This window comes from Marmota marmota, unplaced genomic scaffold (assembly GCF_001458135.2).
Source record: "Marmota marmota marmota unplaced genomic scaffold, marMar, whole genome shotgun sequence".
In the NCBI taxonomy this organism is placed as follows: domain Eukaryota; kingdom Metazoa; phylum Chordata; class Mammalia; order Rodentia; family Sciuridae; genus Marmota; species Marmota marmota.
The window spans coordinates 3,607,076-3,624,125 of record NW_026000222.1 but is presented as its reverse complement, the minus strand read 5'-3'; the positions used below and the strand labels follow the sequence as shown (position 1 = coordinate 3,624,125).

The 17,050-nt window shown below is 60.1% G+C and overlaps 1 protein-coding gene across 1 annotated transcript in view; it reads right to left on the bottom strand.

Annotated features, from left to right (window-relative positions):
* Window positions 1-75: 75 nt before the first annotated feature.
* Cotl1 (coactosin like F-actin binding protein 1) overlaps window positions 76-17,050 on the bottom strand; it is a 31,664-nt gene continuing 14,689 nt past the window's right edge. Inside the window, exons 3-4 of the mRNA XM_015496004.2 lie at window positions 13,641-13,798; window positions 76-279 (exon numbers count right to left, since the gene is read on the bottom strand). Of these exons, the coding sequence (XP_015351490.1) occupies window positions 169-279; window positions 13,641-13,798 (269 nt within the window). The 3' untranslated portion in view covers window positions 76-168. The remainder of the gene's footprint in view (window positions 280-13,640; window positions 13,799-17,050) is intronic.

The following is a 17,050-nucleotide window of genomic DNA, read 5'->3' as shown; positions in this document are numbered from 1 at the left end:
AGCTCCATGAGGACACGGGGCGGGAGGGGCGGGCGGGGGCTCGGCAGGCTGGGGCGGCGGGCGGGGCCTCGCATCCTTCTCCTCTCCTGGCGGGCGGTGGGGGGGTGAGGCCGCCGTCCCCTCCCCGGCAGCAGGCGGGTGGCTTTGGCAGGGGCGCGGCGGGCAGGGCTACTCGGCCTGGGCGTCGTAGTTGGCGCCCCCCGCCTTCTTCAGCTCGCTCTTGATGAAATCTTCCTCCAGCTCCTTCCGATCGCTGATCACAAACTCTTTTGCAAAATTCTGCAGAGACAGGTAAAAACACAGAGCTCGGGTCAGGTGCCGAGCTGGAAGTTTGCCCCAGGGTGGCTCACAGGGGACCAGAGAGGGACGCCGAGGCAGAATCCTGCACCGGAGGTCAGAGAAGGGTAAGTAGGGGTGCTGCGTCCCCCTGGACCACGGAGCTGGGCCACACGGGTGTGACTTCAGGCTCTGTCACTCCTGGCTGTGTCCCCCTGGGCAAGTCCCTTCAACTCTGCGAGTGGCCTTCCTCATCTGCATAGACCCAGCTGCTCAGGGGGTGACGGGTGAGGCGGGCAAGGCTGGCGGTGCTGCCAACGGCCAGCACCAGGCTCCCCAAGAGAAGGAAGGGACGAAGAAGAGAAAAGGGGACGCGCTGGTCTGTGGCTGCCGCCCCTCTCCTTGAGTCAGTGCCCACTAGGTGACATCAGCATCATGTTGCCTCGTACCGGGCTGGGAAGAGGCCGGCACGGCTGGCTCTCAAAAGCTGGCTTTGGCCACTGTGAGTCACAGTGACACAGGGGCTGGTGGTCCCAGTCTGGGTGTCCAACCTGCAGCCACATGCAGTTCCTTGAGGGCAGCAGCTTTGTTTGCATTCATTCAACAAACACAAGGCCAAGCCACAGGGCCTGGGGACAAAGGGTACAGTCACCCTGGCCCCTGGCCTGGCACATGTGAAGCACTCAGAGATGCTCCTGATGTGAACAGGTGAAGCCAGGATTCTGTCCTACCAGGTAACCCCGAGCCCTGCAGACACACAGCTTATTCTATATGTGGATCCTAAGACTTCAGTGGCCATAGGAAACCTCAGGACACTGATAGAGGACTACAGAGAAAGCCACCAAAAATACAAATAAGTCCACAGGTCAGAAAATCACCCAGATAAAACTGTTTGTAAGGAATGAAGGTAGTTAGGTGTGGTGGTACCTGGGATCCCAGAGACTCAGGAGGCTGAGGCAGGAGGACTACAAGTTCAAGAACAGCGTCAGCCACTTAGCAAGGCTCTAACAGACTTAGTGAGACCCTGTCTCAAAATAAAAAAAGAAAGAACGTAAACAGTGGCCAGCAGCATTACTGGGCACTGTGTGTGGTGTGCTGTGTGTGGTGCGCTGTGCGGAGGCCGAGGTTGACCCCCACCACCAATGCGATTCTCAAACCCCGACGTGACCCAGCAGAGGGGCCCTGGAGTCCTGTCCTGAAGAAGCGAAAGCGCACGGCCGCAGGAACACTCGTACCCAGACGTGCACAGCCCGGGAGTGGACAACCGGGTGCCCGCAGGAGACGCAAAACATGCCTGTCCACACGGAGGAGCGTCACTCAGCCACAGAACGGAACAAAGCCCAGCCCATCGCAAGGCAGCTGAGCCCAGAACACGCGCTGTCACCCAGTGACACACCAGTGGGCGAGGCCACCTACTGTCCGGTTCCCTTAACGTGCCCTGTCCAAAACAGGTGAATCCACGGAGACAGAAAGCAGTCGGTGGTGACCAGGGGCTGGAGGTGGGGACAGGAAATGACAGAAATGTTCTAAAACTGGATGGAGCCGCACAAGTCTGCGATTCACTGAGTCACTGAATTACACAAAAGCACACGCTGATTTGGTGATACATAAATTAAAGCTGTTTTAAAGAGATGATCGATATGATCGATGCCATTTTAAAAAATATCCTTTGCAGGGATCAATATTGTTTCCATTTAAGGGCCGAAAACCAAGGCTGAAGACTGCACCCCTTGCTGGGGTCACAGAGCCGGAGGGTCTGCTGGGTGCAGAGCGGCCAGCTCCTCTGGGTGGTGGAGGCAGCTGGGAACAGGACGGGGCTGCACATTTCAAAACGGTTAATTTTATGACAAGTGAACCTCATGTCAATTAAAAAACAAAACACTGCCATCCCCAGAAGACCAGCCAGGAGAACCCCCAAGTTTTACAGCTTACAGACCAACCACATGCCCAGCAGAGCCTCCGGGAGCACCCAGAGAGGGAGGGGCGGTCAGTGTTTGCCGACAGGTGCCAGCCACAACCCCACACCTCCGCCACCTGACCTCCCTGTTAGCCTTTTACGGTTTTAAGATAAGGGTCAGGGGCTGAGCCAAGACTTACCCTACCCACAGAACTTCCTGTATACCTTTCCTTTCCCTCCCACCAAAAGCTGCTACGTGTGCATCTGTGACCAGCAGGAGAGAAGGCAAGGGGGCAGCCCACCCCCTCCAGCCACAGCCACAGGAGGTTCAAAGTTCCCCTCCTGGAGATAGCCACGTATCTCAAGACTAGGAGCGCTGGGTGTTTGCGGCAGTTAACTATTAAGAGACTTAGATTAGGGAGGAATAAGGTCTAAGAAATCTATAAAGTGAAACGGGCTTGGAGCTGTGCCCGGCTCCCCCTGAAACCCCAGCGCAGGGAAACCAGGTCGCGACCACAGTGAGCAGCAAACAGCAGCGGGGTCTAGAAGAACTGAATAACAATAAGTGTAAAGGAACAAAATTCCCTTTTAAAAAACCACCAAGTCCCAAAACCACAACACAGAAAGCAACCCAAGCCCCGTAGCCAGAAAAACAGGTTTAAATATAAAAGATTAAAAAAAAAAAAAAAAACAGGTTCCAAGTTACACAAGCAAAAGGGCGTAGGAAGCAACCCTGTGCTCTGAAAGCCCCAGGGCCACGCTGTCCTCTCCACAGAGAACAGAGGGCGATTCAGAGGAGCAAATCCTCCAGGGCCCAGACCAAGGAGGGCCCCAGCATCCCCTGCTCTCGGGTCTCCGTTGTCCTCAGGGAAACAGCAGAGTGAGGCCATGGGAGAGAGAGTCCAGCCAGGGACGGTGACGGTGACGGTGACGGTGACGGTCTGTGATCCCAGCAGCTTGGGAGGCTGAGGCAGGAGGATTGCAGGTTCAGGACCAGCCTCGTAATTTGGCAAGATGCTGTCTCAAAATAAAAAGGATTGGGGCTGGGGCTCGGAGGCTAAGTACCCCAGTTTCAGTCCCCAGTACAAAAAAATATAAATAAATAGATAGAAAGAAAGACAGGGGGTGGCCTTGCTCTGCTGAGCGTTTTCTAAAGACCATGCCGGGCATTTAGACGCCTGTGAGGCAAGGGCTGTGTCCATGCCAAGGTCCCAGGGAAGCAGAATTCTCTTTGGGGGAGTTCTGCAGCCCTGCCTCAGGGGAGGCCTGCCAACCCTGTTCACACCGGAGCCGGACAGCACAGCAGCCCAGCTGGGCTGACCCATCTGGGCCTGCGCCCCTGTCACGGGGCAGGACCCAGGGCCCACTGCAGCCCACGCTGCTCTGACGCTGGGTCCAGGGAAGGTGCCTGCAGCTGACCAGAGAGGGATAGGCTTCCTCCACATCCCCCGTCTCAACAGCAGCACAGACAGCAGGGCAGGAAGGGGACCGGGGCGCCGAGTGGCACTCCCATGCGGCTGGTGAACAGCCCTGCCCGCCTCCCCTCCTTCCACCTGAGTCCACTCCCCTCCCGTACCCTCCAGCTGCCCCCGTCTCTGTGAACTGCCCACCCCTTCCCACCCTTTGTGCCCCGCAGTGACCTCAGCACCTTTCAACCAAGGTGTCTCCATCTTGATCCACCACCCTCAGGATTGGCTCCCACTGTCACCTAGTGCACAGTCCAGCCACACACAGGGACATGCAGGCCAGAGGCGCCCGGAAGGAAGAGCATTTGGCTCCCAACACAGCCTAGGAGCCAGGCCCAGATGTGGCGCCTGCTCCTCTTCCTCCCACAGGGCGCAGGCCTCTCCTGCCCAGGAGGCTCATGGCCCCGAGGTGGACAGGGCAGACTCAGTGCTTCCCGCTCATGGGTGGCTCTGGACATTGTCTTCAATGTGTCTGATGGAGGCACCGACCTCAGAACCCCTCCACCTCCGCTCCCACCAGCCGCTCAGCCGCGCCTGGACGAGGACTCAGAGAGGGGTGGCCAACGCCCAGGGAGTGGGCTGATCAGTGCGTTTCCAAAATGAAGCAGAAGCTGAGAGGCGACAGCGCAGGGTGGACAAGCCTCACGGAGACCAGAGGGGCCTGGTGGAGACCAGAGGGGCCCCCCGGAGACCAGAGGAGCCTGATAGAGACCAGAGGGGCCTGACGGGAGACAAAGGGGCCTCACGGAGACCAGAGGGGCCTCACGGAGACCAGAGGGGCCTGACGGAGACCAGAGGGTCCTGACGGAGACCAGAGGGCCTCATGGAGACAGAGGTGCCTGTAGGGAGCCTCAGGCCTATGCCTTGGCCGGAAACCACAGAGGACGTGTCTGGCAACACGGCCACCTCTGGCCACGCTCACACCTGCTCACACATGGCCACTGTCCCCGGCACCCTCAACCTGCCACCAAACAGCTGTGGGGCCAGAGGCAGGTGGCGAGAACCTGAACGAGTCCTTATTCAGCAGGACGTTGGTGTCTAGAGCATTGAAGACACACAGGGGACTTAAATGTCCTGGTGACCACATTGAAAAATGTGGAAAAGAAACAGGGGGCACTGAGTTTAATGGCATTGTATCTGACCCGGTGCAGCCAAAATGTCCTCATTTCAACACGTGACCAATGTGTGACATCACCGATCGTGACAGCCAGGTGCAGGCTGGACACGAGGAGCGGGAGGCACAGCAGCACGGGGAAGGGCCTCTCACCCCTGAGCGTGGAGCTGGCGGGACTGGGCAGGCAGGGGCTGGCAGGCCTGAGGGCCCAGGGGGCTGGGAGTGGCGGTGGCTTCCTCTGGGTGGCTCTTCACAAGAGAAATTAGAAATATGCAAATCCACCGAGCCTCGCACCTGTGATGTGTGCAATTTCCTCTCGGTAAATGCATGTTGGTCAACGAGAAGAGAGAGGGAGCCCAAAGACACAGCAACTGCACGGCAGGGGCCCTGGGCACAAGTCCCAGGAGCCAGGCCTGTTCTCTCCTCTGCCATCCACTGTGCTCCGGATGTCCAACTGCCCCTCTCCTGCCCACATCATGGCTGCAGGGCGGCCCACAGGACCTGTCTGGCGCACTACCTCTGTGGGCTGGGAGGACTGTCCTTGTTTTGCCCAGGAGCACTGTGACCCTCTCCTGCAGTTTCTAGTCAGTTTCTTTTTACCACAGGGACTTTTCCAAGGAGGAAGGCCCTCTGGCTAAGCATGACTCACCAGCTTAGGCCTCCATCAAAATGGTTTGGAAGCACGGACTGCCACACTGGGGCAAGTTTGTCCCCACCAGGGACATATATGCTCAAACCTCAAAGTGACAAAACAGACCTCAGGCTCCTTTCCTGCGGAAGGAAGGTGATCTGGCAGAGGACCCGGGTTAGGCAGCAGGGCTCCGTGCCACGCCGAGCATCTATTTGCAAGACTGTTTGAAACAGGGCGCAAATATTTTCCTCTGCTGGGTTTTAAATCATCCCATTGTTAAAGGGCTCCCGACTGCTGGGCTCAAACCCAGCCTTAGTCCTGAAGTGTGCTGAGCTGGGGGGCTTTGGACCAATACAAACAGGGACGGCTGTCCCTGCAGCCTGGCCCTCCCCAGGGACTTGACCTTCCCAGTCCTCAGTCTCCTCGTCTGTAAATGGGGACAGTGATGGCGCTTGCCCCCAGGGCCATGTGAGGGCCTGAGGACTGTGCCCAGGACTGCGCAGTGGTCAAGTGTGGAGTACACAGCAGGTGTCCCATGAGGCCTGGTGAGCCAGCGCCACCCTCCAGTCTGCAGGGACCTGGAGATAACAGAAGTTCTCCCAACTGCTCGGAGCGAGGCCCAGGCAGCACGGTCTCCTCTCTCTCCTGGCCTCCTCTCTCTGCACCCCGACATCTGCTGTTTAACAGGGCAGTCCCCAGAGCTCCTCTGCAGGCCGGGGCAGGTGGAGAGAGAATCCAGCTGCAAACCCAAAGCTGGGCCCAGGGCACAGACGGGAGAACAGGGAGGAACCCTCCAGGGCCCCTGCTGGGTCTTCCCCTCTGCACCCGTGGGCCCTGGGGCCTCCTGAGCAGTGGGCAGGGCCTGGGGTAGGGAAGTTCTGGGAGGAGAGGGGGCGCAGGGGTCTCTGAGGTGTCAGGAGCGCAGGCGAGGAGAGTGGTCCTCACCCCACCCGAGGGCAGTGAGAGCTCACAGGTCACTCTCCCCCAAACCCATCCACGGAGCAGCTCCCGCCTGCGGGCCTCTGGCCCCCTTTAACGCCTACACCCTCCAGAGATCGTCAGAATCAAGCCACGGTCGGTCGTCTCCGAGACGGGAAACGAGAAGCAAGGGCTCTGGTGCTCTGAAGGAAGCCTTCAGTGGCCGTGGGCCCCGGTGTCCATCTCTGTTAAAGGCAAGAGCCAGATGAAAGGGCCGGCCAGCCTTTCCCCAAGCCCCTGGACACGTGGACAAGTGTCCACCATGGACCCCAGGATCCAAGGGGCAGCGGGGGGCTGAGGTAGGACAGTCAGCTCTGGGGTCAGAGCACAGCCCTCAAGCTAAGGCTGTGAGTGGCTCCAGCCCAGCCCTCGCAAAGGAAGTGCAGGAAAGGACTCTCCCCGCAGAGCGCGAGGGGGCAGGAGGCACAGAGGCACACGCTGCCCACCGTTCACGCCTTCTCCCCCAGCGGGGAAGAACGACTGCCGAGGCCCTGGCGTGCCCAAGAAAGGCCGTGGGTCCCTGGCATCCACCTCCTGCCAGGGAAAGGCCGACCTCCCAGGAGCAGAGCCCAGAAAGTGCACAGTGTCCCGCCCCCACGCCCCACGCCACCCACCTCCCCTGTTCTAAAGTGCCCTGGTGACTGGCTGAGGCCTTTAGTCCCGACCAGCACGGTGTCGTTTACTGAGAAAGAGCAGGTTCTTGATCAGCATGAGTCACCACAGATGAGGGGGAAACAGATCAGAATGGCACGGACCAGCATGGACAGATCTGGGGACAAAGGCACCCGCGTGGCCCTGATGGCTCAGAGGGACATGCCCCTGCTGCACTAGGGAGGGAGAAAAAGACAGAACAAGGTACAGGTCACACTTTGAGGGCACAGGGCAAGATCAGCGAAGGGCGGCAGGCAGGTGTGACACCCCCTGAGCAGGGCACCCCGAGCCTCTGGGCAGCTGCCTGAACCCAGCCCTCGGCTTTCCTGAAGCCAGATGTCCACAGAAACCGGACTCCACCTGGCCACAGCTGTACTCCTTCACCTGGCACACGGGCGGCGGAAGGGCCAGAAGCAGTCTCCACGCCCTCCTCCTGTGCCCACGGCAGGGAGCACAGGTCAGTCCTGCCACATAACCCACAGGGTCCAGACCTGGCCTCAGGACCCTTCCTACCCCAGTTGGAGCTCCAAAGAGCCCCCGCCTGCTGCTCAGTTGATGATCTGGAGACTAAGTCCAGTTTGGTCTCCAACTCCTGCCCACTACCGTTTCTTATTCCTTAGCCACACCCACATTTGGGAATTTCTCCCAAATCACTGAACAGAATTTTTTTAAATGTCAACACATATCCTCAAAGATGTTCACCGTCTGCCAGTGAATGCCAGGCTGTTTCCAATGTCAACACCACCTGAGTAGACAGGTGACCATCTTCGTACACACCAGGCACGCGCCACCATGGGTAGAGTCACATCCCACTACGGAGACCGGAGGCTGGGGCAGAGCATCGGCACCGCCCAGGCCAAGGTCCTCATGGGAGGAGCACACCCACCCTTCCAGGGCACAGGGTGGGTGCTGCGCTGCGTCCACTCACACGACCCGGGTGGGCCACCAAGACCAGGCACTAAGCACCTGCACAGCGTCGGGTAGGGGAGGGACAGCTTCTGCCGTGACAAGAACGACCCGTGGCCAGGGCCCCGCAGCAATGAGCAGAGACCCTGGGGGTCCTTTAGTGCGTCCGTTTGAGCGTTTCTAAAACCCAGAGTCCTCCCAGTTCTGCAAATACACACAGATATGAAGCCCAGAGTCCTGGGAGGGGAGCAGCGCAGGAGGCCTAGCGGCCGGGCTGTTCCAGAAGGGAGGTCCAGGGACAGCCGATGACCAGAGGAGGACCCAAGTGTGCGCCGGGAAGGGGACGAGGAAAAGCCCCACGGAGGACGGAGGACGGAGGACGGAGTCTTCGCCATGGGGCGCTGCACACTCGGGTGCCCGGATGTGGGGCGAGGCCTGGCTCTGCTCCCGTGCTCCTCGCTAGGTGTGCGCCGCTGGACAGTGTCAGGAGGCCAGCTGTTGCTGTGTGACACGGCCAGCCCCACTTCAGGCGGGCAGCGCAGGGGCTGCAGTGGGCAAGGGGCGGCCTGGCCGCAACCCCCCGGGCAGCACTTTGCTCTCTAAAGCCACGGGATGTGGGTTTGGGGTCCATCTGGGCATGCTCTCTGGGGGGACATTTCCTGGGCCTCCCACTGTCCTCCCAACAAGCCCTGTTCCCCGCCATCCAGCCCCACCTGGACACTCCCCTGGCCCCAGGGCTGGTCCTCTCCCGTTTCCATCTGGGCCCTGGGGGGACTGCCAGCACCGAACCCCCCAGTGACAAGGCCAGCACCGGGCCCTCTGTTCAGGGCTGCCCGCGCTCCCTGCCTCCAGTCAGCCAGTTTGTGTTTGAAGGCAACCTACGGGGCAAGGAGACGCCCTGCCTGCGCCCAGGCCCCAGGAGAGGCCCACAAAGGACACGGGCCTTTCCAGGGACTGGCCTGAGGGAGCACAACAGCCCGGGTGACAACAAACAGCTGAGCCCTGTGGGAGCAGAGAAGAGCCCAACGTCCCAGGAGCCGGCAGCCCTGGTGCAGTAGGAGCCGGCAGCCCTGGGGCCCTGCGCGGAGCAGCTGCCGGGGTGGCGGAGGGTGTGGGTTGCCCTGCAGCTCGACCTCCGCTTCCCGGAATGAAAGCAGAGCCTCGGGAAACTCCAGCCAAATAGAGCAACTCAGCAAAAAGAGGAGCCGCTGAGCTTCTCGGCTTCTGTGGGAGAGGCACAGAGAGGCCACGGGAGCAGATTCAGGGCCTCATTTGCTGGGCCTCCCGTGCCCGCCGCGGCACCCTGCAGGCGCTCAGAGTGCTGTGGGATAAAGCAGCCAGGGCTCCTGCCCCGGGGGTCACTGTCTAGTCAGGCACTTAATTAGAATCCCTGGAATCCTAACCACAATAGAAACAGTCCAGGATGGTCAGTTCTGTACCAGTCAAGGCTGGCGGGGGAGCAGGGCAAGAGTCGGGGTTTTAAGGGACGAATAGGAGTTCACCAGGCCCCCAAATGGAGAGACTCTTGTCACAGCCACTATCTTCCTCTAACCCCCTCCATGAAAATTCACATTCTTTGTTCCTAAGTGAGAACACAGAGATTCCAGAGATAGGATTACTCAAACAAGGGTCCTGAGGCCACAGGTCAGTCAATGGAGCTAAAATATCAAAAAAGTTAAACAGTGAGCCACCAAGTTCAATTTCCAGTTTTAAAATGTCTCACTTTTACAAAAGATCAAGAACTTGTCGCCTGAAATCAGACGTCAAAGGTCTGTTTCTACAGGACTTCTCAGAGCCTTGAACTTGCCGATAAAACCCGAGCCTGCGAGACAAGAGTTCCTGCAGCGCACGCCCTTGGCCTTGGAAGGGTTTTCTTGGTGAAGGAGCGCTGTGGGAACTGGCACTGAGGCAAGAGGGTCTGGGTCCTGGCACTGGGACTGGACTTCCTTACTCCACCTCCCGGGCCTCGAGTTCCTCACCTGCAAGACGGGAAGACGGAGCCTGGCCTTGTGCAGGACGAGCGACAGGGTAGGCGGAAAGGCTCTGAGTGGAGGCCACAGGACACGATAAGCCACTGTTGCTAATGTTATCGCCACGCTGGGACACGGGAGGCCTGGAGGGGAGGCTGGGTCATCTGGCCACGGGTGAGTGGGAGGATCCCGGACAAAGCCTGTCCTGCGCAGGATCAGAAGCAGCAGAGCAGACCCTGGCCTGCAGCTCGCACCCCGTCCCCACAGCCTGTCCCTCACGCCTGTCCCTGCCGCCTGCACCCCTGGGGTGGGGGAAGCGGCCTCCGTCCTCCTCGAGCCGATCTCACCCAGGGAGACTGGGCTCAGGAATGAGCACGTGTTCAAAATAAATAAAAGGCGCCCGTGTCAGGCCAGGTGGCCAGACAGGCCCGATCACCGCGAGCAGGCGGCTCAGCTCTCGCGGCCCAGCCGGCATTGGGCAGGCCCCACCAGTGGCCACCGCATGGTCCCAGGGTCCGGAGGCCCAGAACAATGGGGCGGGAGTGTTGCCCTGGGCACCACTGGGCCCTTGTTTGCAGCGGATGGCACTGGAAGCAGTCGTGCATGCTGTCCAGCCAGCCGTTCCCAGGACTCACGCCCCGCGTCCCTGGCCGGCCCAGCTCTCCCACGGACTCTGCTCCCGTGGCCTTGGGGAGCTGCCTGGACTCGGTCCTGTCTTCCCGGCTGTAGGTGTGTCTCGGCCAGCGGCCCGGGTGGGACTCTGGAATTCTAATCCGGCCCCAGCTCTGCCGAGTGTCCAGTGTCGCCTTGGGTCCTACCACTGCTCTGGGCCTTGGTTTCCCCAGGTGCTGATGTCACTGTGTGGTGGCCACAGAGGGAGGAGCAGGGCCAGGCCCTTCCTGTGTCGCTGAGGCTGAGACTGTGTTGCAAACCCTTGGCAAGACACTGGGCAGTATGGGTGACAAATAGGACACCTAGCCCGGGGCTCAACACACGCAGCCACCTCTCCTGCGGAGACGGTCACAGTGCAGAATCACCTCCTGCCCAGCCCCCTCCCTGTGGGGTCTAAATGGGAAAACCCAGAATGAGAGCTGCTGCTCCAGGTGTCCAGCCCCGTCCAGAGCGCTGACCTCCATCTGCCTGTTTAACCCCCACCGTGACCCCAAGAGGCAGCTACCATCTCATGCCTGCTTCTGACTAAGTGACTGAGGCTCAGAGAGGGCAAGCCACGTGTCTGAGGCCACACTGTAAGTGATGAGGCCCAAACATGAACCCAGGCCATCGGGCTGGAAGTTCTCCCCCAGGCCACTGCGCCACACTGCCTCTCTGCCAACGCGAAGCGAGGTTCCGTCAGAGGGAAAGTGCCTCTGAAAACAAACTAGCACATTTGAGAAGAGAAAATCACTCGGAATGGTTCAGAATAGACCCGAGCACAGCAGGTCAACCCATTCGGCTCCTCGATTTACAAATGGGGACCTGAGGCTTGGGCAGGAGGGACAACCACAGCCAGACAGGCAGTGGCCCAGAGACCTGCCCTCGACTCCAGCAACCCCAACCAGGGCCCAGCTTTGCACACAGCACAGCGGTGTGTCATCAGGCTTTGCTGCGGTTAAGGTTCGTCACCATCTTGCGCCACAGGGGAGAGACCCACCCCAGACCCGGATCCATCTGGAAGGACCCTCAGAGAGCATCCGAGTCCCTGTTAAATAAGCAGAGGGGCGTGTGACACCAGCCAGTCCCCGCACGAGTTTACTAAGTGTGGAAAGAACCATTACAGCCACCCAGGGTCCCCTTGATGACTGGAGCATAAAAGGGAAGCCTCCTACAGCTCAGGCTGCCCTTGGACTTTCACCCTCTTCCGGGCAGCTGGGTGCCAGGCACAGCCCCGAAGCCTCGGCTCAGATAACTGACATTTGAAAATGCGGAACTGAGACATGCAGTGACAGTGGCCACCGCTGTAGCTCAGGGCAGCCTCCTGGCTGCTTGGAGCCATCACCCCTGCCTGGGCGGTCACCCTGCCTCTCCTGCTGCCTGCATCCCTGTGAACAGCAGGGTCACACGGGGCTGCCTATCACGAACCCCGTCTCCCAGCCCCACAGGTTGCCCGTGACGCCAGCTGGGCCAATGGGGTCCTCTTAAGGCACTGACTGGCACCCAGGGAGGAGCCCCCATCCTGCCCTGGAAGGGCGGCCCCAGCGGGATGGTTCTCCTGCTAGGCCCAGCCTGCTGGTCAACCCAGAGGAAACCAGACCTAAGGGAAGACAGGGAACAAGGGGCTCCTGCCACACCCCCAGCCGAGCCCTGCCTCCCAGGTCAACTTCTTTGAGGTCACAAATGTAAGAATCATCACTCCTGGCCCACGGGAAGGTTCCCACCAGAGACTCAAGCCCCGGGGTCAACCTGGGTCGCTGCCCACTTAACCAAGGGACAGGAGTCCGGGTTCAGCGGAGGCTCTGCAGAGGCTCAGGGAGCACGGGGTTTCTTCGCTGGGGCTGGAAAGGGCCCGGGTCCTGCAGGCCCCAGGGCCAGTGTGAACCAGGATGCTGATCAGTGAAACGACTGAGATGTCCTCTGTCCCAGGCAGGGGGCCCCCGACAACCACAATGGGCACACAGACCCACTGCAGAGTCCTTCCTGGGACCGCGTTCTGAACCACCCACAGGAGGGAGAAAGGGCTGTGTGTCCTAAAGTGCTGGTCAGAACTTTAGTTAGGAAAATAAGAACTGGAAACAAACCCAGAGCCAAGAGAGGGGAGCCTTCAGTCCCTCACAGCCCACTCGGGCAGTGGGGCAGCCGGCTACCAGAAAAACGTGGGTTACGAAGACCACGCAGCCACGTAACTGATGGGTTCTGTTACCTAAGAGAGGCTGCAGACTCGCGGTGACCTGCAGGCTGTCACAGCAGGGATGCGGGTGCACAGGGCAGGGCAGCTGGCGGGGAGAGCACAGTGTGCAACGGAGGCAACAGGAATGTGCTGCTGCTGCTTTCCTTTTTTTCTAAATCAAAGTTTAATTTTGGAAGAGCTCTATGTAGATGTACACAAAAGTTGCAAACCACAGTATAGACTCACTGAAGGAGGAAAGGAGTCCTTGGCTCAGGTTTCGAGGGGTCCTTCTGCGCCTGAGAGCCTCTGGGAAGCAGTGCTCTCACCCTCCCTGTCCATCTTCTTGGACCACCTCCCTTTCTCAGGCTGCCCCACACCCTCCCTCCAAGGAGAGACCCTGGGGGCTCCAACAGTGTCCATTTTTTTAATGGACAGGATGAAACAGACTTAAGAGACAGAACCTAACAAAGAGAGCTCTCAGGGGCTCAGGCACAGGCCAAGGGTGCACCACCCCGCCCCCTTCCTCAGCCCAACAGGCCGTCCCAGCTGCCCAGTCCAGGGGTGTGCAGCGGACACCACCTCTGTCGCTCTAGACACCAGACCACAACTGCGTCTCTCCCTCGTAAGGCCAGCAGGTGCCCACTGCCCAGAGAGGACAGCTCATGGCCACCGCTGGGTGTCGTCCACAATGTGACCGGGTGGTGGCTGCCACGTTGGTAGCCCTTCTCTGTGAGCTGGCTGATGTTTCTGTGACGTGACAGCCGGGATGGCCCACCAGGCACCGCCCCCTCGGCCTCCTGAACCAGCCCAGTAACAGCAGAGACAGAGACTGTGCCAGGTCCGGCCACACCAGATCCAGGAACCCACCCGCACTCCCTGTCCTTGTGAGGTGCCACCCCCCGGCCCCAAGGAACCCAGGACGGTTACCTGGACCACCTCCTTCACCAGCGTCTTGTCTGTGCCCGTCTTGGCGCGCTGCAGCCCGCTGACGTTCTCGCCGATCCACGTGATGAGGGCGAACTTGGACCTCTTGCTCAGGGCGTCCCCGGTGGTGAAGCGCACAAAGGCGAACAGCCGGACGTCATCTGTGCCAACGGCAAAGAGAGCGGTGCCGGGTTAGACGCCAGACAGGGCCGGGAGCAGTGGGGGAGCATGAGCAGATAGAGGCCTGCAGTGGAGGTGGAGGCAGAGGGGACCTTACCACTGGCCTGGGCCAGCACCCTCCTCTAACCCCACCACCCACTTCACACGTCAGTGTGGGTTCATGGTGGGGAGGGAGGCGCACAGCAGTCACGTGACACCCCCGTGGTCGCTCGGGCTGCAATCTCCACAACCTCCTCAGGATCAAGGTCAAATTATGGATCTGATTTGGGGAACAGAAATTCACCCGCACTTCTTCCCTCAATCTTTAAGGCTCCGTTACTCGGGGAAGACCCTGCGGAGTCAGGAAGCCAGCTGCACCGTCTGCAGTGGGGCAGGAGAGCCTCGGCCTGGGTCCCCTGGGGACGCTCAGCTACGGCTAGACAAGCAGGCCCTGGTGAATCCTGAGCTGGTCACATACTCGTTCTTATTAAATGACCCGGGGGTGTCCCATTGGTCTGCATGAGGTCCTGATCCAATGAGCCACACTCCTCTCATTAGAGTCGCTCCAAAACCCCTTCCACCATCCACTGCACTAAGTCCCCCATCCACTGCCAAAATGTCACTCCACGTTCTCAAGTGTTTTAAGAGTGCATGTGCGGGCACGTGTGTGTGTGTGTGTGTGTGTGTGTGTGGGCATCTCTGTGCCAGGGCCATCCTGTGTCCTACAGCATCCCTGGCTCCACCCACTAGTCCCCAGGAGCACCCCTCCCCCCACTGTGACAACCCAAATGCCTGATGTGCCCTGGAGGCAGAAGCATCCCTGGCTGGGAGCCTCTGGTCTAGACTTGTGTGTCCCTGAACCCTTGGGACCCTCGGGCTTCCCCCACAATGGGCTTCCCTGAGGAGCCACACACCTTGCTCGGCTCAGTCCAGCCTACCGCAGCTGCCCACCTGCCCGGGGCCGAGATCCTCCCCACAGCTCCTCCCTGGAGGGTGCCGCACGTGCAGGGCTGCTGGTTTGGAGTCACCTGTCCTGTGTCAGCCATTGAGGTGGCTGTAGGACTTCTCAGGGATCAACCACACTGTCAAGGATTAGAATCCCTGGGAGACGGGCCTCAACCCTGGTCAGTGGGTCTGTGTGGAGAGGCTCCCAGGCCGCTGGTGCCTCCACTGGTCCAAGCCTCGGGCCTGGAGGGGCTGCCTCTGTCTGGTTTTTAATCACGCCGTTCTTCTTGGAGTCTTTGTGGGCCTTTCATGCCGAGTCCCACCCAAGTACACGAGTCACCTCCAAGACCCCAGCCAGCAGCCTCCGTGAAAAGGAGGTGCCCGGCTCCTCAAGGAGGACCCCCCTCACCGACTTGCTAACGCAAATGGACCATAACCACCCCTCACGCTGGGACAGCCCCGTGGCTTATATCATCTCATCGGGTTGTCAGGACAGCACTGTGCACAGGACGGTTCCCTCATCCACACCCACGTCACCCTTGGACAGGTCACACCAGAGCCCAGGGGCCATGTGAGGTGTTCAAGGAAGCCAAGGGCCTGGACGTCCTGGGTCCCAAAGCCCCTCCCTCGCCTCTCTCAGACCCTCCCGGTCTATCCTGGCAGCACCAGGCCTCAGCCATCACCCTGTCACCCTGTTCTTGGTGGAGAAACACGAGAGTCGCCCAGTGAAACCCCGAGTCCCAGAGGGTCCAGCGCGGCCCCAGCATAAGACAGACGCACAAGAAGTAAGTCACAGCCCTGCCCCCCAGGGCACTGGGAACCTTCCAGAACCACAGGCTGATGTCATGTAAATGATCGGAGGGACCTGGCTTACCGCGTGACTGTGGGGGCTTCTCTGACAATGGTCGGTGGAAGGGCTGCTGACGAGCACATTTTTGAGCAGCCAGAGTCACACAGTGCTTGCCATCGTCACCGCTCAGCTCCACTGGGACAGACGGCCGAGGCATCCCTGGGCCTGTCTCCCCACCACCCTGCAGGGGCTTCACCGCCCATCAGGACCGCCCGGGCAGCCAGAGGAAGAGCCACCACCCCTTTTGTTCTCTGAATAGACAGCAGCCTGGTCACTGCGCTGGGAAGGGAGGTCACTCTCCAGCACCCGTGTGGACAGAGAAATGTGGGACGGCAGCCAAAAAGCACAGCTGAACTTCCGTGTGCGTGTGAGCGCGCATGCACCATGTGTGCACACGCGTGGACAAAACTGGTCAGGAGGTTCGGCCCTGGCTGTCTGTCGTCCCGGGGCCCAAGTGATGAGCCACCAGACAGCCCTTCCCTGGGGCACTGGTCAAGCCTAAAACAGCGGTTCCCCAGGGGGATCCACCAAAAATTCCACGGGGAAAAAGTGAACTCTCAGGGGCACCCAGACCTGCAGACTCAGAAACCAGGGATAGGGACTGGAAATCATGTGGGAACAAGCCCCCAGGGTGACCCCAATGCCACCAAAGCTGGAGAGCCCCTGAGTTAGAGAAGGAGGAAGGGGAGGATGGGAGGGGCCAGCGGTGAGAACCACCCTCCAGGGCTGGTGGGGGAGGAGCCAGGACCAGGGGACAAGGCGCTGGCCAGGGTGCAGCCCCTCCCCCACCCCTTCCCCTGGGAGTGAGCCGGCAGGGGCTCTGGGATTAGCCTCTCAACTCCATGGCCCACGGAACCAGCGGACACAGCGGCTCCTGAAGGTGGCTCCTGAGCATGACACGGGACCACGGGACCATCCGCCCACTGACTCCCACACCCAAGACCCACAGGAGACAGAGCTGCTGTGCAGGGTTCCCTGCGCCCTGTGCCTCTCGCCCACCCACCTGACGAGAAGCCACCCTGCAGGGTTGGCAGGAAGGGCTCCGTAGGCAGCTGGACCCTCGGCTGGTCTACCAAGCCTCAGCCCAGGCCAACAAGGGGTTACCTTGGTGACATGGCTCCTGGGCCACCCTGACCCCACCAGGTTTACGTCACCCAGGACATGACAAGGGAAGGCCAGGAGGCAAAGGAGAGGAGGCCAGGCAGGACCCAGCTGAGCCCGGCAATAAAAGGGAACAGGAGAAGGGGGAGGACCACCAAGGACACCCCCCAGGGGACCCAGGTTCCCCACAGCACCTCCCCATGGAGGGAGGAACACGCACAGCACCGGCACATGCGGTCAACANAGGTGGGGGGGAGGTCGGGGTTCCTGGAACTCCAGAGCCAACCATCAGGATGCGCTACACAAAATTCCCCCAAGACAACCACCAAGCTCCCGAGGACCCCCAGCCCCCAAACTA